Raw genomic sequence first — 19,457 nt, forward strand, 5'->3', positions numbered from 1 at the left:
TAAAAACAGAGTCTAAAAGTAAGCAGATGAGAAATAAAGCCAGTCTATTTCACTGGTACCTCTGCACTGGCCACATTTATAACAAGCAGGTTGGACCTCAGGACTAGAATCAAACTTGGATCCATGTACACCTCAGTTTTATCAAGTTATGCAAGTGAGATAATTATCTGAAAGAATCCCTTTCTCTTTTAAAGAATCACAGAAGAGGAGATAATTGTGTCACATCAGTCACACTCGAGGCAGGTCAGTTCAATGGAGAACTAATGTGGAGCAGCTGAATCCTAATGGTTAGTTGGTTCAACAGGGGGAATGCTTCACTAAAGCAAACTACTCCTGATGAGCTGCACTTCCACTGGCTTTGTGGAACGTCTCAACAGGATTTGTCCAGTTTCAATATCGATCAGTATGGCAAAATACCGATTACACAGAGGTGGATTCTCTTTCAGGCGCATTGACAAAACAGCTGAATACACAGGAGCATAGACAACTTTTGAAGCCAGGAGGGAAGAAGAACAATTTATGTATTTTTTGCAACTTCAACCAAGTAAAATGACGCAAGATGTTTCTCAGTAATACTAGAAATTAAAATTTGACACAGAACTGCATCTGCAAACCTCACAAACAGGAAATAGCTCTCTTTGCATTTTGCTTTAGATTCAATAGCTGAATTTTGACAACTGGATACTTTGTGTTGTAATAGCAAATTTGATAATACTAGAAGGGAAACTGAGGCCATGTCCCACAGGGTACTAGGAGAGCTTGTATTAGTTTCAAAAGAAATCTGGAAACACATTGTTGGATAGGTAAAACTGATCATGAATTGGTTATTTATTGTAAAAATGCAATTAATTCACTAATAGATTTAAAGGAAGACTCCCAGCCTTGATATTAGATCTATCTTACAGATATCATTTAACTTACATCGGAGGCCAATCATCCTGCTGGGCAGCATCTACGGAGAGGCATAAGCAGTTGGCGTTTCAGGCTGAGACCCTTCATTAAGACTGGAAAGCAAGGGGGTGGGGAGAGGAAGGAGTACAAGATGGCAGATGACAGGTGAGACCAGGTGAGGTGGAAGGGGGAGGGGATGAAGTAAGAAGTTAGGAGGTAATAGTTGGAAGAGGTAAAGAGCTGAAGAAGAAGGAATCTAATAGGACAGTGAACCATGGAAGAAAGAAAAGGAGGAGGGGAACCAGAGGGAAGTGATGGGCAGGTGAGAAAAGAAAGGGTAACCAGAATGAAGAATGGAAAAAGAGGGAAGGGGGTGATGGGGAGAAATCACCTCATATTCCATCTGTTATCCTCCAACCTGATGGCAGGAGCATCAATTTCTCCAAACTCCAGTAATTTCTCCCCATTCCCTCCTCTCTTTAGTTTTCTCAAGCTAACTACTTACAAGGATTTCCTGCTCAAAGAGCAGGAATGATGCATTAATTCAGTTCACTGTACATTGCTGAAGCTGAGAGCATTTACTATATCAATATTAGATTAATCATGTTCAATTAACTTACAACATCCAGTGGCAGCCCCATAGCACTTAACCAGATCGTTATACAGTTATAAAATATTGTGTCTTAATTTGCAACCACTGTAAACAGGATCTCTGTCCTGCTCACAATCTGAATTCAAAGCATTGTCAATTTAATCCTGAGTCCCTGACACTGGAAATCAACAATTCACCAAGTCATCAACCAGTCCCATGTCACTTTGAATAATGCAAAGCTTTAGCTTGAAATGAGCTGTGCACACAAACTGAATTGCTGTTAATGTCATGATTGAGAACACCCAGTGGCATTTACAGGGGTGACTAATCAGTCCAAGTTATATACGTCAGAAAGAGTGGAGATTGTTTATTCGAATAATCTCCTTGAACTTTCAAAGATAGCCATGCTGGTCTCAGTGGGATAGCTGTTCCTGGCAACGGGTGGATCTGAAACAAGAGTCCTCAAGATTGTGGATAACTGTATATTGCTCCTGGGCCTCCCAAGCTGACTGTAGATCTTGATGGTGCAAGGGTGGTAATACAGCCTTGGGATGAGATACAACGTAAAAATGTTTGACCATAGGTATAATGCACCATAAATATAAATTGACTATTAATATTAAGCGTGAGGAGGATTACAACACACAGGGATATTGAAGGGGAGATTCACCAAGATGTTGCCGGAGATGGAATGTTAAGGTTTTGTTTTTCCTTGGATCAGAGGATGAGCTGACAAAAGGTGTAGAAAATGATGAGAGGCATTGATGTGTGAGGAATGACAAGAGGGTGGATTGCAAGAAGGTGCTCCCTATAGAGAAGGTGTGCAGGACAAAAGGGTGTGGGTTTAATGTGAGGAATAAGAGGTTTAGAGAGGACTTTTTCAGGCAGAGTGTGTTTGTAGTCTGGAACACATTGCTTGAGGACGTGATGTAGCCAATTACTCTCCAAGTACATCCAAGAACAATCTGGTGAGCACTTAAATTGCCAAGGCATAGTGCATTACATTCCCAGTGCTGGAAACAGGATCAATATAACTGGGTAGCATGGGAAGCATGGACTTGGTGTGCTAGGGGACATTTTTTTCTCTGCTGTATAATCTAAATATTCAAATTCTCCACACCATGTCTGCAGTGGGTACCCTCTACAAAACACACTGCAGTTACTCACCAAGACTTCTCCTCCCAAACCTGCAAACTCTAGCACAGGAAGGACACAGATAAGTAGAGCATGGGAACACCACCACCTACAGGTTCCACTCCGAGCTGTGCACCATCCCGATTTGGAAATATATAAGACCATAAGATATAGGAGCAGAATTAGGCCATTCAGCTCATCAAGTCTGGTCTGGATCCATTTTCATCTCAGGCCCAATCTCCTGCCTTCTCCCCGTATCCCTTCATGTCCTAACTAATCAAGGATCTATCAACCTCTGCCTTAAATATACTCAACGACTTGGCCTCACAGCCCATGTAGCAATAAATTCCACAGATTCACCATGCTCTGTCTCAAAAAATTTCTCCTCACCTCTGTTCTAAACAGACAACCCTCTATTCTGAGGCTGTATCCTCTGGTCTTAGACTCCCCCTCCACAGGAAACATTCTCTCCACATCCACTCTATTGAGATCTTTCACCATTCAATAGATTTCAATGAGGTCACCCTTCATTCTTCTGAATTCCAGTGAGTAAAGGCCCAGAGCCATCAAATGCTCATCATATAAGAAGCCTTTCATTCCCATAATCATTTTCATTAACCTCCTTTGAACCCTCTCCAATGTCAGAACATCCTTTCTTAGATAAAGGGCCCAAACTGCTTACAGTACTCCAAGTGAGGCCTCATTAGTGCTTTATAAAACCTTGACATTATATCCTTGCTTTTCTATTCTCATCCTCTCGAAATGAATGCTAACACTGCATTTGCCTTCCTCACCACCAACTCAACCTGCAAATTAACCTTTAAGGAATACTGCACAAGGACTCCCAAGTCCCTTCACACCTCAAATTTTTGATCTTTTTCTCCATTTAGAAAATAGTCTACGTTTTTACTTCTTCTGTATCTCTAGATTTTCCACATTGCTAGGTCTAAATCCTGGAACTTCCTCTCTCACAGTGGTTATTACCTTCACCAGCAAAACTGCTGTGATTCAGAAAGGCAGTTCCCCACTTCTCAGGAGCAGGTAGGGGTGGGCAGGAAATTCTGGCTTATGGTGATGTAACCTCCTGAAGAATTAACAAATAATAAAATCAAATCTTTCAAGTCCAAGGTAAAATAAAATCAAATGCCTTGTATGAGTGAACATTGGAAGATTGGGAATCTGTTATTTTCTTTAGAATGCATCAAAGCTAATGTCAAAGGCCAAGGACTCAAAAGATTCAGTCTTGAGGCTGGTGTCAAGATATCGAAGATCCCAACCTGCCTGTGGCAGTTTTTCCTTTGGCTCAAGTTATACCAACAGCTTGCATCTCTGGGTCTATTTGGGTGTAAATGCTTTGTCATTGAGAGTGAAGTGGTAACCTCAGGTAGGACATTCGAAGGACCACTGAAACCACTGTAGGGGTAGGCTATATGCTCAAGTATACCACGAAGTTCTGTATCATTACTTACATAGATCCAGTGGGGCACAGGTCACAGGCTGCCTACATCTGTTTATTCCAGCACAGCACCTCACAACATCTTCTGCTGGGATCCTGGCTCCCTGTATTTTATTGTGCACCAGTACAGGGTGTCCCACAGACTGTCAAAGCTGTCAGTAAGATCATGTCCATGGACATTTCAGACATACAAAAAACTAAAATTTTAAAGAAATTAAAAATGATTTTTATATTTAAAATACTAAATAAAACAGTTCACACATTTAAAATCAACATAAGATATTTTAAGTGAAGTCAAGTAATAACATGGTACTCTCAGCTGCCATTTTTTCCCATTCACAGTGTCATAAAATACAAAAGCAGGTCCTTTGTCCTGTCATGTCTATGCCAATCATTAATACTAATCCCATTTAGAAGCTCAAGGTCCTTAGCTTTCTATGCTCATCTAGATGTTCCCTCAAGGCTCTGAGGGTACCTGCTGCCAACCATTCAGCTAGGGATGGTTACAGATTCAAATAACCTTCTGTGAAGAAAATTTCTTCTCAGGTCCCTCTACGGTAGCATAGTGGTTAGCTCAGTGCTTTACGGTACCAGTAACCCGGGCTCAATTCCTGCTGCTCTGTATAAGGTGTTTTATGTTCTCCCCATGGCCACGTGGATTTCTTCCCACAGCCTAAAGATGTACTGATTGGTAGGTTAATTGGTCATTGTAAATTGTCCTGCGCTTAGGCTAGGGTTGAATCAGGGGTTGCTGGGGCCATGCAGCTCAAAGTGCCAATTCCACCTGATGTACGTCAATCAATCAATAAATAAAATCTCTTACCCCAAACCTATGCCTCTAGTTTTAGATACCTCTGTTGTAAGGAAAAGTTCCTACTGTCTACTTTATCTATACCACTCATAATTTTATATACCCTGACCAGGTCTCTCCTAAGCCTCCTTCTCTCCTTGCACATAACGTGAAGATTTTTACTCCTCATGTATGTGTAGGATGTAAGAAATAAAGTCAATTCAATTCAATTCCAAGAAAAACAAACCTAACTTATCTAGTCTCTCCTCATAACTGGAATGCTCCATCCAAAGCAACATCCTAACAGGTATCCTCAGCATCCACTGGAGAGGAATCACAACCTTCCTGTGGTGTGGTGATCAAACTGGTGCATAGTACTCCAGATGTGGCCTAACTAATGTTTGATAAAGTTCTATCATAATCTTCCTGTTATTATATTTGATGCCTTGCCTGATGACGCAAAGTATACTGCATGACTTCTTCACTATCTCCTCTCCCTGAGCATTCTTATGAACGGGGACCACTGTACTTGCATGGAAATACTTGGATAAGTCCTGGTATTAATGCTGATGCCCCAGTTGAAGATTCAGCCCTTATATTCCTGGACCTATTTAGCATTTTTTTTGGTTGATCCTTCCCTCTGATTTTATAATGCATCTTCTACAATCTTGAGAAACTCCAAATTACATTACCGGTGATGAGGATTTTGTGTATTGGCTGCTTAGCAATGACTGGTGGGGGCAAGACTCATAACAAACCATCCATTGGATAGCAGGAAAAAAAGCCAACTTTCGCAAAAAAAAAATCAGTCTAAAAGGCTGGAAAGAAAGAAACGACGAAAACTTCTCCCAATAAAAGCGGGGTGATTTCACAGCAGTAGAGTATAGTTAGATAAATAGTTTGCACAGAAGTACACAGTCCCTGGTGTGGCCATCAAGTTTGATTGAAAGGGATTTTATGTAATCATCTTCAGTTCTGATTGGCTACAGAGTTGTCAATTTCAAAGTGTAGTCATTCAGCAATAGCTCAAATATGATAGCCAATGTTCACACATCAAGCTCCCACAAAGATCTGTGTGATAAAATGCACATAATCTGTTGGTTCTATTGCACTGATTGGAGGACATCTGTGGTTGAGAACATCAGGGTCCTATCCTTGCAATGACACAGGATATTTTAGGTCTATCTAAAACAACAGACAAGATCTTGCTTTAGGTTTTCATCCAAAAGACAGTGTAGCGCTCCCTTATCATGGCATTGGAAAGCCACCTAGAGTTTTATACTCAAGCCTGTGGAAAAGGATTCAAGCCTACAGCCTTCTGATACACAACCAAGGAAGAGTCTTCCTGAGAACCACAGATGACAATCTCCTTTGGACTGACCCTTCAAACTTCCTTCTCCCAACCCTGATCTCTGTCAATTGTTATCTGTTTAGTCTGAGGCTATTAGGTCTTGCCTTAATCTGAACATGGGGTCTTCAGATTTTAAAGATTCTATATCTGTAGCTTGTATGCAGTTCTTTCTATGTCTGCTCTATAGACTGAGAGTTTATTGATCTTGGCATTTTACGTGCAAAACCAGAACACTGTAGACCCTAACCTCATCTCAGTTAAGCATCCATGTTGATATACTAAGTTCATATATATTTAACTAGCAAATTCATTTGAACATAACATACATATCCTACTTAACAATAGTGGGGGGGGGGGTGCTGGAATTGGTTAGTGTACAACACATAATAATGAAGGCGTGTCTGCTTTAGATTCATTTTCCTACTACTTTAACAGAAGTACTTATTTATAGCGTGGAATAGGCCCTTCCAGCCGTTCAAACTGTGCCACCCAGCAATCAATGTTCCTTCTGATTTGTAATGACCGGTGTGCACAAAAATCTTGTGCTGTGCAATTTTTTGCCCAATGACAGCAACATGTGCGCACTGAATTTTATACATAGAGGTATTCATTTTAACAGCTAGCAAAACTCTTTCAATAAGAACTTTGATTCTCTCTGGGTTTGACTGTTTTCCCTTTAAGAAATATTACCAAGAATCCCCCAATTTAATCCTAGCCTAATCATGGGACAATTTTCAATGACCAATTAACCTATTAACCGGTACATCTTTGGACTGTGGGAGGAAACCGGAGCACCTGAAGGAAACCCATGCGGTCACGGGGAGAACGTACAAGCTCCTTAGAGGCAGCGGTGGAACTGAACCTGCGTTGCTCGTACTGTAAAGTGTTGTGCTAACCACCACGCTACCATGCCACCCCTCTACTTTAAGCGGTTAAAGTAAATTTTTCAAAAACAAGAGAAAGTAAATGTCTAATTTGCAAACTCTATAACTTAGCACAATGTTGTTCATAATTTAAACATGCTAATTCATGATCATTGATCTTCACAGTAATAGCATTTCTGGTAAAATTAATAATGGAAGAAATTTCTCAAGGCAAGCATATAGACCACATTCTTGTGCAATTTCACACATTTTCTCAGTAATGTATTTGGAAGTATAAATATTAGTTGTTACTCTCTAGACTTGGGTGGTGGAGTGGAGAAACGTCTCTACCAAAGGAGGCGTAAGGCGCTCTTTCCCTCTGAGAGCCTGCTGGTCACCCTCGGTCAAGGTGTAGCACCTGCTTAGCCCCCTGGTGAGGGTCAGGTGAAGCCAAGAGACCAGGTGGTGGGTGGCTGTATGAGCAGCTAATTCATATCACAAGTGCTGGTTATACAACCACTGAAGCCAGGCAGACAATCTCTAAAGATTACTGATAATGGCTGGGGTCACCCATCTTGTAAAGACATTGCTCAGAGAAGGTAATGTCAAATCACTTTTGTAGAAAAATTTGCCAAGAACAATCATAGTCATGGAAAGACCATGATTGCCTACCTCATACAACTCAGCACATAATAAATGAATGAACCCTTAAGCACTGTGTTCTGGAAAACTACTCACCACTGAATAGGGTATAAGGTCCTTACAATGAGATAAAATGGACTCTTGACCTCACAATCTACCTTGTTGTGAACCTGCATCTCTCTGTCTACCTATACTGCACGTTTTCTGCATTCTGCTATTGTTTTACCTGGGACCATCTCAATGCAACATTGTTATCAATTGATCTGTATGGGTGGGATGTAAGATAATGTTTTCACTCTACCTTGGTACATGTAAGAACAATAAACCAATTTATCAATTCAATAAATGAAGAGACTTTTCTGGTTAATGGCAAAACATGCAACATCACAATATAAACCTCTGCAATCTAGTGCCCCTAGTTACTTACAAGGAACAATTTCTGAATTGGTCAAGTAAAACAGAAGATCAACTTTTGACAATTGGCTGGGTAAATGAATATTTGATATTGATGTTCTCAGTTTCATTGGTATTTACCTATCCCAACAACCAAAACGATAACACATTCATGTCATCCCATTAACAGAGTCAGCTGTAGTATCATTGGGCACAAAACCACATGAGGACAACTGTCCAAAAACTAAAAGCATTTTTTTACCAGTGTATATGAGTGGAGGAGGGCGGAGGGGAAAGGGAAGATGGAGGGGGGTAAAATCAGGTGTGGAAGAGGCTAGTACTGGAGGAACGGATATCTATTAATACCTCAAAGAGTTACAGGGCTGCAGGGTGACAGTACTAAGAAATCTGTTGACCCACTCAAACAAATACTGCTCATCTGATGGGAGAGATAAGTCTACCTGGATAAAATAGCAGGGAAGCAGCAAGCCACCATTTGGAATTGTGAAGAGTGTGCAATTTCCTTGATTTATACAACTTCTAGGTGAAGTTAGTATGTTACAGGGAGCTGGGATACTAAAGGATGGGAATGATGATTCATACTGTCATATAGATTCTGGTTAGAGCCCACTTGGGTCGATGCCTCAGTTCAGGCACAACACCTCAAGAAGGAGATAGTAACCTGGGAGTGATTGCAGTAGAGATTCACCGAGATGATATCAGGGATAAAATTTTAAAACAGTAATTGCATAGACTGAACATGTAATAGTTAACACAACCTTGTTGAAAATGAATTGTATTGATTCAATTAAGAGGAAGCTAGGTATGGACATGAGGATATATTGGCAATGCAGGATTAAACAAGGCCAGTGGAGGCTTGCTGTAAATTCTATTGGAGTCAAAACAGCTTTATGTTGCAGTAAACTCCATCAGAGTTAAATGGGTGATTTGGGAAACAAATGTGAAGTCTTCGGCACTGATTTCTTGCTATTTGCCATGAATTCAAACAAGGGAAGCCGAGATCTTGTACTGAGGTACATCAGTGACCAATATTCAAATGCAACGTATTTATAAATCTCTATCATGTTACTCCAGTTGAACAAACCTCTTAGACAAAGTTAGTGAGTTCAGAGGTTAATATAAGATGCATCTTTGAACACATTGCCAGGCTTTCCATACACCTGGGATTTCAGCTTCTCCTCTTCTTCTGAAAGTGATACTGGGCTGATGCCCACCCTAGGCCGGTCCTCTTCTCTGACCCAGTGCAGGGCCAGTTGTCCATCTCATGAGCAAGCTGCTGTTGTTTACCCAAAGATCAGTATTCAATTCACTTAAAGGTCACCGTGCCCTGAGACTTCAGCCACACCCATTGTTTATTCCCTTCTTAAACCAGAACTCGGCAAGGCTGGACAATAAGGGGGAGGATGGGGTAGGTCAGTTGAACATGATTGACTCAGGGTCCTGATTTGCCATTTGGGCCATGTGCCTTAGCACATCCTTTTTTGTTAAGATGCCCAGGAGACGTCTGAAAAAAAGAGGAGAAACCTGCAGTGAGAGTGTGCTTTGACTTCTGGTGCAAGCTATAGAGGATGTTACAAACCCTGTGTTTTCTGTCCAAGCAGGATCACATTTAATACATAGGAAGTGTTTTGACTACAGCAGCCAATACATGTCAATCACACATTGTTACTATTTGTAGTCCAAACCAACAGCAGTGGTCGGTTCATTTGCTAAAAGACCTCAGCTTGACCAAATCAGATTTTAGAAGAACCTATAAGATTTTCATTGGAGGCATGTCAGCCCCGCACCGACTGGCTAGTCCCAATAGTATGCTGCTATGTTGAATATTCTGGCCATGTGCTACTCTGTATTACCTCTTCAAAGAACTTAAGGAGGCTGGTCAAGCTAGACTTTGCTGACAACTTGAAATAAAATATGGAAGATGCTGGGAAAACTCAGCAGACCAGGACAGTGGTTTAGTATTCCCAATTTCCCAGGCCTGACAGCAATTCCATAGGGAATGGTGTTGTGCCCTGGATTTGTGAACCTTTTCCTGAAGGGTTCCAGCAAAGCACACAAGAGTCTGACCGCTTTAAATCCAATAGTTCATGCCAGATTTATATGCTTTACTAATGGTGCAGGAATCAGGATCATGTTGTGGTAAGTCTGGAGAATTCTGCTGACAGACAGAAGAACACTACAGAACACTGCAGATAGTAGCAGGAGAAGGTGAGTCAGATTCTCAAGCCTGCTGCCATATTCATCAGATTGTGGCTGATACAGTCTTGGAGTCTACACCGCTGTCTCGGTACCCCTTGTCCCTTTTTACTGTTCAAATGTCTGTCAATCACATCCCCCACCCCAGCCAGAGAATATAGAAAATTCCACAGCTTTCTTCCTTCCAAAGTGGGTAACCTCGCTATTTGCCACATTATAGTCCATCTGCCAACTTCTGGCCCTTTCACGCAAGCTGCCTCTAACATTGCTGCATTCTCCTTATGCCTGGCTCACAACTGGTTAACTCAGCTGTCTCCACAAAACAGCAAGTCTGGCTGCAGATCGCTTCACCCGTAGTATCAGAATAAACGGTAAATGGTTGAGGCCCCAGACCTAATCCTCAGGTACTGATGGTCAGATGGAAATTAACCCAAGTATCCCACTGTCCTCTGTTTACCGGTGAATCTCCCTTCCATGCCAAGGTACTACCCCCAGTCCCACTCCGCTTCACTGCACTTTGAACTGTAGCACTTTATTCTGCGTTGTTATTCCTTTCACCTTGAGCTACCTCAATGTACTGATGTGACGAAATGACCTGCATGGATTGCATGTAAAACAAAGATCTTCCCTGCACCTCAGTTCATGTGACAAAGTAAACCAATTTATCATGAAAGCTCTTCATGAGTCTCAGTGTTAAATTCTCCTGCTGAACGATCTTAAAGGTGCTATCTAACTGTAAGCTGCTGAACATTACAGCTGACGTCGTAACCATTTTGTTATCTGCTTGGAAGCCTCTTCACAGAGGCAGAAATTCTAAAAGCGTGGTGTACGTAACGATATTTCTGACTGCTACCATTTAGTGGGCACGCCCCACGCATGAAGGAGGTGAGGTAATCAAAGAAGTCGCTGCTCACTTTGGACACTTACCCACTACGAGTGACCAGACACTGTCGCAGACCAAGTTTACGGAAGATATCCACCACTGTCTCCATGGGCGTGTGGTCGGTTACTGTGAATGGGCTGAGGTTGAGGATCCTCCGCAGTTTGAGAGGGCAGGGGCTATTGCCTGGCAGCGAAGGAGGCTCTTCCATAAAGTATACAATGGAGTTGCTGACTACACCGTCTTGAATTTTTCTTGCATTTTCTGATGAAGAGAAGAAACATCGAAGTTTAAAATGATCAAAGAATTTTGTGGTTGCCAAGAACCCACACGCCTCCCCACAGCCCCCTCCAATTCTAATTCAGAATTTCATTCTTGGCAGTGTTCCTAATGGGCCTTACCAATCATCTCAGATTCAGTCCCCTACCTTGTCTTTATTAGTCAAGGCATTTGGGAAGATTTGGGCAGCTTCACAAAACTCTAATTAATCCACATCTGGAGTACTGCATTCATTTCTGCTTTCCCTGTCATAGGAAGGATGTAGAGATTTGCAGAGGCTGCAGAAGAGATTTAGCAGGATGCTGCCTAGATTAGAGAGTAGGAGCTTTAAGACCACAGGACCATAAGATGTAGGAGCAGAATCAGGTATTTTGACCCAACCAGTCTGCTCCGCCATTTCATCATGGCTGATCCAATTTCCCTCTCAGCCCCAAGTCTTCTGCCTTCCACCCATATCCCTTCATGCCCCCACCAATCAACAATCTATCAACCTCTGCCTTAAATATACGTAAAGACTTGGCCTCCACAGCTGTCTGTGGCAAAGAATTCCACAGATTCACCTCACACTGGCTGAAGAAGTTCCTCCTCATCTCTGTTCTAAAAGGACACTCCTCTATTCTGAAGCTGTGTCCTCTGGTCTCAGACTCTCCCACCATAGGAAATATCCCCTCCACATTCACTCTATCAAGGCCTTTCATATTCGATAGGCTTTAATGAGGTCACCCCTCATTCTTCTGAATTCTAGTGAATACTGGCCCAGAGACATCAGATGCTCTTTGTATGACAACCCATTCAATCCTGGAATCATTTTCGTGAACCTCCTTTGAACCCTCTCCAGTTTCAGCACATCCTTTCTAAGATAAGGGGCCCAAAACTGCTCACAATACTCCAAATGAGGCTCACCAGTGCTTTATAAAGTCTCAACATTATACCTTTGCTTTTATATTCTAGTCCTTTTGAAGGCTAACATCGCATTTGCCTTCCTCACTACCAACTCCACCTGCAAATTAGACTTAAGGGAATCCTAAAGAAGGGCTTCCAAACCTCTTTGCGCTTCAGTTTTTTTGTATTTTCTCTCCACTTTGAAAATAGTCAACCCTTTCATTTCTTCTACCAAAGTGCCTGAAGCACCTTCAATTACTCCAAAAGACTGAGGTTTGGTAAAATACTGAAAGGCTTTTATTCGCTGTACAATACGACCTCCACCGTGAGTGTCTGCCCCCGGACTGAGGGGGAGGGGCAAGGCAAACACCTTTATACAGGACTCTGTGGGAGGAGCCACAGGGGCAGTCAGCAGAGGGGCGTGTCCAGACAGGCAACCGAGTTACGACATATATACATGGTTTACCACAGTGACTGACCATGTACTTCCTGCCATGTATTCCATCTGGCATTTCTTTGCCCATTGTCCTAATCTGTCTAAGTCCTTCTGTAGCCTCTCTACTTCCTCAAAACTACCAGCACCTCCACTTTTCTTTGTGTCTTCTGCAGCCAAGCCATCAATTCTGTAATCCAAATACAAGGAGAGGTTGGACAAGCTTGAGTTGTTTTCTCTAATGAGGCTGATGGAAGGCCTGACAGAAATTTATAAGGTCATGGAAGGCACAGATAGAGTGTCTGTCAGTACCCATTTACTAGGTCAAAATATCTAACACCAAAAGAGCATGCATTTAAGGTGAGAGAGGGCAAGTTCAAAGCAGATATGCTGGACAGCAAGTAGTAGGTGCCTGGAATGTGCAGTCAGGGGTGGTGGTGGAGGCAAGTACAATGGAAGTGTTTAAGAGGCACATGAATGTGCAGAGAATGAAGGGATATGGATATTGTGTAGCCATATGGGGATTAGTTTAGTAAGGCATTTAATTACTAGGTTAATTAATTCAGCACAACATTGTGAGCTGAAGGGCTTGTCCCGTGCTGTATTGTTCTAGGTTCAATGCTCTACCTGAGGTAGCGAACGCCTAGAGGAGGTTATTTCCTGTGGTTTAACACCCAAGAGCAGAATAAATAAACTAAAACCATCTGTATCATTCTGTTTGTAACCTGCACTGGACCACTGACCACACGTACCACAACTTCTCCTGATCTGGTTAATGCCAAGCTCACAAAGGACACTGATTTCCTCTCTCCCTTGTGCTTTCATTGTCACCCCACTTTCGCCTTTTATATATTTTGTTACAGAGAGTCTGTGTCAATCCAGGCACAAAATTAAGTATGCATAACATATTTAAGTATCTTCCACACACTTTTGTGATGTGCTTCTAAGTCCTAAGATTAAGTTATTAATGTAAATAACGGATAGCAGTTCTCGACTCATTCACAGATCACATGTACAGGTTATTGTCCCATAACTGGGGTATTCCAGTGTTGTCAGCTTTCTAGAACCCCTGTGTCATTCTTTTTGAAGGTGTCAGTCACCTTTGTTTGTATTCTCAATTAGAATTTAGCAATTAACGCTATTGAATTTAAATAGAGTGCAAGGATTTGCAGGCTCATTAGCTATCTGAAAGGTGATGATATGCAAAGTCCTTTCACAGGTCCCAACCCTTTTTCAGAGAACAGGAGGGATTATAGAGGAGGGGGGTCTATCTGCATCCATTGGGCATGATGTCCTACTGCTCGTCCATCTGCATTTTGAAGCTGCAACTCTGATCTCCATTGCTGAGACTTTCTGAAGTGAAACTCCAATCATACATTCATGGCAAACAAACTACAGATCTGCCCCAACTTAATTCATTCAACAGAAGCTATTCGTCTCCATGTGTCAAGTTTTCATATGACTTTCCATACAGATCAGCGCAATATTTGGTCTGCCAAGTCTATGCAAGCATCTCCGTTAATCAAACCGCACACACCCCACCCTGTAACCTATCAACTCCTACAGGCCTCTCAACTATTCCTGTAGCCCATTTACCCCAAGAGTAATCTACCACAGCCCCTCAGCACCTCTTTGGGATTTGGAGGGAAACTAGAGCACCCAGAGGTTGGGATGGGGAAACCCAACAATCATGGGGAGAATGTGCAGATTTCACACAGACAGCGTCAGAGTTCAGGATCAGACCCGGATCTCTGGATGCGCACAGCACCGACAATGCCTGCTGCCTTTCTGCCCATCCAAATGCACATTATATATACAGGCATCCATTAGTCTCTTGAGACCATGGATTTGCGCCTTGGAAAGTTTCCAGGGCACAGGCCTGGGCAAGGTTGTAAGGAGGACCGACAGTTGCCCATGCTGCAAGTCTCCCCTCTCCACACCACTGATGTTGACCAAGGGAAGGGCATTAGGACCCATACAGCTTGGCATCGGTGTTGTCGCAGAGCAATGTGCAGTTAAGTGCCTTACTCAAGGACAGACACGCTGCCCCAACCAAGGCTCGATCTAGCAACCTTCAAATCACTAGACGAACGCCTTAACCACTTGGCCACGTGCCAACTGTGTGCTACTGAATCCACTAAAACCAGGCGCTCCGCACTCACTTATTGCGAGAATGAGATCTCTCCGCTGGACAAAGCCAATGAGCCGCTCCGATTCCTTACTGACGACAACTGGGAACCCATTGTAGTCCGTGTCCTTGATGAGGGTCTCCACATCCTCCACGGTCATGCTGCCTTGTGTCAGGACCGACAGCGGAGGCTCAGTGCGTCTTGGCCTCATGACGTCAGTTGCCAGCGTCCTGTGCCTGAACTCGTCCTTAGAATCCAGGAAGGGGTAGCCATTCAGGTGTATGTGTGCCTCATAGATTCCCACTTTCCCAAAGGCATCTGCGACCCACTTGCTGGTCACTGCCGCAGCCATCAATGGTACAATGTACTCCAAGCCTCCGGTGAGCTCGAACATGATCACGACCAGAGATACCGTCATCCGAGTCACTCCACCTGCAAAGACATTATCAACTCTTGGCACGAAATTCTTTTAAAATGAGATCAGAGGTATCTAGAATTTGGATTGGAGAACAAAACCAGCATCTTTTTTTTTTAATGGTATATATTTCAAGTGGATAAGACATGATTTTGGGCATGCATTAAAGTGTTCCTATTAATTTGTTGTTGAAGTTTCACCAATTGATGAAGGTAGAGCTATGGATATGGTGTGTATAAATTTTAGTAAGGTGTTCAGAAAGGCTCCCCATGGTAGGCTCTTTCAGAAAGTCGGGAGGCATGGGATCCAGGGAAACGTGGTTGCATGGATTCAGAACTGGCTCGCTCACAGAAGGCAGAGGTGGTAGTAAATGGACCATATTCTGCCTGGAGATCAGTGTTCCACAGCGATCTGTCTGGGATCCCCTGCTCTTACTGATTTTTATAAATGTCTTGGATGACACGAACATTAGTGGTGTTATGGATCGTGTAGAAGGTTGTTGTAGGTTACAATGGGACGTTGAGAAGATGCAGAGCTGGGATGAGAAGTGGGAGATGGGGTTCAATCTGGATTCAAAATGTGATGTGATATACTTTGGAAGGTGGAATTTGAAGTTAATGGCAGGATTCTTTGCAATGTGGAGGAACAGCAGGATCTTGGGGTCCACACTCATAGATCTCTCAGAGCTGCCACAAGAGCCTTGAGGTAACGTTGCAGCTCTATAAAATTCTGGTTAGAGTACACTTGGACTATTGCATTCAGTTCTGGTCGCCTCATGATGGGAAGGCTGAGAAAGCTTTACAGAGGGTGCAGATGAAACTTACCTAGATGCAGTATGGATTAGAAAGCATGTTTATGAAGAAAGTTTGAGCAAGGTAACGTTTTCTCTTTGGAGCGAAGGAGGATGAGAGATGACTTGATAGAAGTGTACAAGATGATAAGAGGCATAGGTGGAGTGGACAAGAGTGGTAGGTGCACAGAACACTGTGCTAGAGGTGGTGGTCGAGGTGGATACATTAGGGAGATCTAAGAGACTCTTAGATAGGCACACTGATGAAAGAAAATGGAACACTATAAGGGAGGGAAAGATTAGACTGATCTTGGAATAGGTTAAAGAGTCAGCACAACATCATGGGCTGAAGGGCTTACATTGTGCTCCACTGTTCTATGTTCTTAAAACCCATTCTTTGACCAAGCTTTACATAAACTGTCTCTGTCCCTGCCTTGCAGCCAAGCTTTGCTGTCTGATTATGTTCAATAATATCTGATTGAGCTGTATAAATGCTCATTTATAATTTTTATGGTTGGGCTGTTAAAAATCTTCAGAAGTGGAAACAGTTGTACCTGCACAAAGTCAATCGCATCTGTACTGGGCTCAGTGGCGATGCTCTGACCTCTTATTAATTCTGGGGGGTTGTGAGGGGAAGGGGGTTGAAACATTCTGGCAGAGGTGTTAAACAGAAGTCTTGCAGGCCTCTCTCGTGGATATTAACAAGCCAAGTTAGTTCTTCTGGGATCCTGCACAACATTTATCACTCGATCAGCCTTATTAAAATACATGATCTCGTTATTTACCCCTTTACTGTGAGTGAATCCTTACTGTATGTTTGATAACAAAGAAAACCGATAGTGCTTCAAAATCCAATGACCAGAAGATGCTTGGCGTGATGATTAAAAAAAAGAGGCCAGAAGGTAGGGGTCAAGACCACAGTCCATGTGATTACGCACATTCAGCTTCTAATTTAATGAGTAGATTCTGATCTGTATTAGGTCATTTCCTGTGCAGCCAAGAAAGAGTATGTAGAAAAGCACATTGTCTGACAGTACACCATAGGTTTATGTTCGGGACGAAAGAAGTTTCTATCCAAACACATCTCATCGTTTCTCCAGCAGAAACATTGCGTGCAAGTTGATGTTATATTGTTTAGAAGTTAAGCTAAAGGTATCATTAAGATCTTGCAGAAATAGAATGTTATTTTTGAGTTTATTTGACACGAACCTAGATGCTAATGGTTTACACATACTGATCAGCTGTAGCAATTACTTGTTAGAATCTTATAATATTTACCTGCAGGAACCTTAACGAAGTTCTTACTTACCTGTGTATATTTACATGTGTGAATGGAACAATGTGATGATATCATGATATTTTGCTGATTTTCAGTTTCACTCCTTATTCGCTATGTCATGCTATGAGTCTACAGTAAACCCAAGGAGCTAGGATGACTATACCCTGACTTTCATGTCGTTTTGGCTGACTGTCTAGTTGGTATTACAAAACCTCAGCAAGGGCATTACAAAGAATATTTTCAAACTTCGAAATACCGTGTAATATTGGTAGCTCGGGTTGGCTATTAGGAAGTTTGGTTGATCGCCGAGCTTGGCAAGATGTTTGCAGATGTTTCGGCTGTAATGGGGAAGCCATCATCAGTGCACAGTAGCAGGGTCAAAAGAGCATGAACAGTTTAGCAGTAGAGGATTCTGACTGGCTAGCTTCGAGGAAGGTCTATGGGAAGCCTTTGTTTCGCTGTCCGGATCCCGAGATTACTGGCAATTTGTTGGTTGTTGATGTTGCTGTTTCCCTTTTCTCTGTAAGGGTTCATATAGTGGATCTATGTTGATGTGTTTCTTGATGGATCCTTCTGTAGACAATAACGCTTTGAGAAGCGCGACTGATAGAACAAATGTTATCTATAAAATTCAGCATAGTGACTGCAACAAGTACATTGGTCAAACAGGAAGAAAACTATCGACCAGGCTACACGAGCATCAGCTAGCAAGCAGTAGGCACGACCTACTCCCGCTAGTATCAGCTCACGAACAGAAAGAAGGGCACCATTTCAACTGGACAGCAGTTAGAATCTTGACTCAAGCAAGAACAGGAAAAGAATGAGAATTCCTCAAAGCGTGGTTCTCTACAGAAAGATCCATCAACAAACACATCAACATTGATCTGGTATATGAACCCTTATGAAGAAAAGAGAAAGAACGACATCAACAATCAATGAATTGCCAGTTATCTCAGGATCTGGTCAGCGAAGCAAACACTTCAAATGGACCTCCCTCGAAGCTAGCCAATCAGAGTCTCCTACTGCTAAACTGTTCAGTGGCTTCAGCCAGCCAACCAGCTCACGGTGTCTAATCAATATTCATTTGGACCCCGGAGGAGTATACAAGCCGGCATTCTGAGGAGACAACACCCTCAAGTGTGTACTGATGATGGCTTCTCGATTGGAGCTGAAACATCTGCAAACATTTTGCCAAGCTCGGCAATCAACCAAACTTCCAAACTTTGTTTTATATTATGACATTGTCTCCCCACATTCCCAGGGCTGCTCATACAACTTCTGATTCTGGTCTCCACTAGCCTCTTAAAAAGTTCTTCCCAAGATTCAGTCTATTCCCCACCACCACGCCCCCCCCCCCAGGTACAAACACTTCCTGAGAACTTGAGATACAAACTGAGATACTCCAAACCATTAACAAACAATGACATATCGCTAATAGCCAACTTGTACACAGAGTTACCTGATCATGTACACATTAGCTAGCAGACAACTGTATGGGAGGCAACCCAAAGACAAGCATATTGACTGGCTAACAAGAAAGGGTGAATAGGGATATAAAGAACTTTTTCTGGTCAGCACTGTGTTGTGACTGGTGTGCACAGAGATCGCACCTGGGGCCTCAATATTTTATAGTTTGTATACGTAACTAGAATGAAGACACTGAAGTCACTGTATTTGCTGAAGACACCACAATTGGTAAGAAAATAAGTGACAAAGAGGGTACAAATAACTGGCAAATGGAGCATAATGTAGAAAAATATGACATTGTCCACTCTGGCCAGAAAAATAAGAGAAAAAAAATGATTACTGATTGTTGAATGTTGAGGTGCCAAGAGATTTGGGTATCTAGCACATGATTTGCAAAAGTTAGCAAGAGCATGCAATGAATAACAAGGATATCTAAAGGAATGTTAGTGCTTGCTGTTGGAGGAAATGAACACAAAGCAGGGAGCTTCTGTTGTAAAATATAATGGTGAAATATAATCCGTAAAGAATATTGTTCTGCTATTTAAGAAAGAATGTAAATCCATTGAAAACAGCT

General features: G+C 42.4%; 1 protein-coding gene across 2 annotated transcripts in view; it reads right to left on the reverse strand.

The window, feature by feature from the left end:
- Window positions 1–7,037: 7,037 nt before the first annotated feature.
- The window catches only part of clcn4 (chloride channel, voltage-sensitive 4), a 113,807-nt gene continuing 101,387 nt past the window's right edge, over window positions 7,038–19,457 (reverse strand). For both annotated transcript variants that reach the window (XM_063049937.1, XM_063049938.1), the window contains exons 10-12: window positions 14,966–15,364; window positions 11,257–11,473; window positions 7,038–9,637 (exon numbers count right to left, since the gene is read on the reverse strand). In XM_063049937.1, coding sequence (XP_062906007.1) covers window positions 9,547–9,637; window positions 11,257–11,473; window positions 14,966–15,364 — 707 coding nt within the window. In that variant the 3' untranslated portion in view covers window positions 7,038–9,546. The remainder of the gene's footprint in view (window positions 9,638–11,256; window positions 11,474–14,965; window positions 15,365–19,457) is intronic.

The sequence above is a fragment of the Mobula hypostoma genome, chromosome 6, assembly GCF_963921235.1.
Source record: "Mobula hypostoma chromosome 6, sMobHyp1.1, whole genome shotgun sequence".
Classification (NCBI taxonomy): Eukaryota; Metazoa; Chordata; class Chondrichthyes; order Myliobatiformes; family Myliobatidae; genus Mobula; species Mobula hypostoma.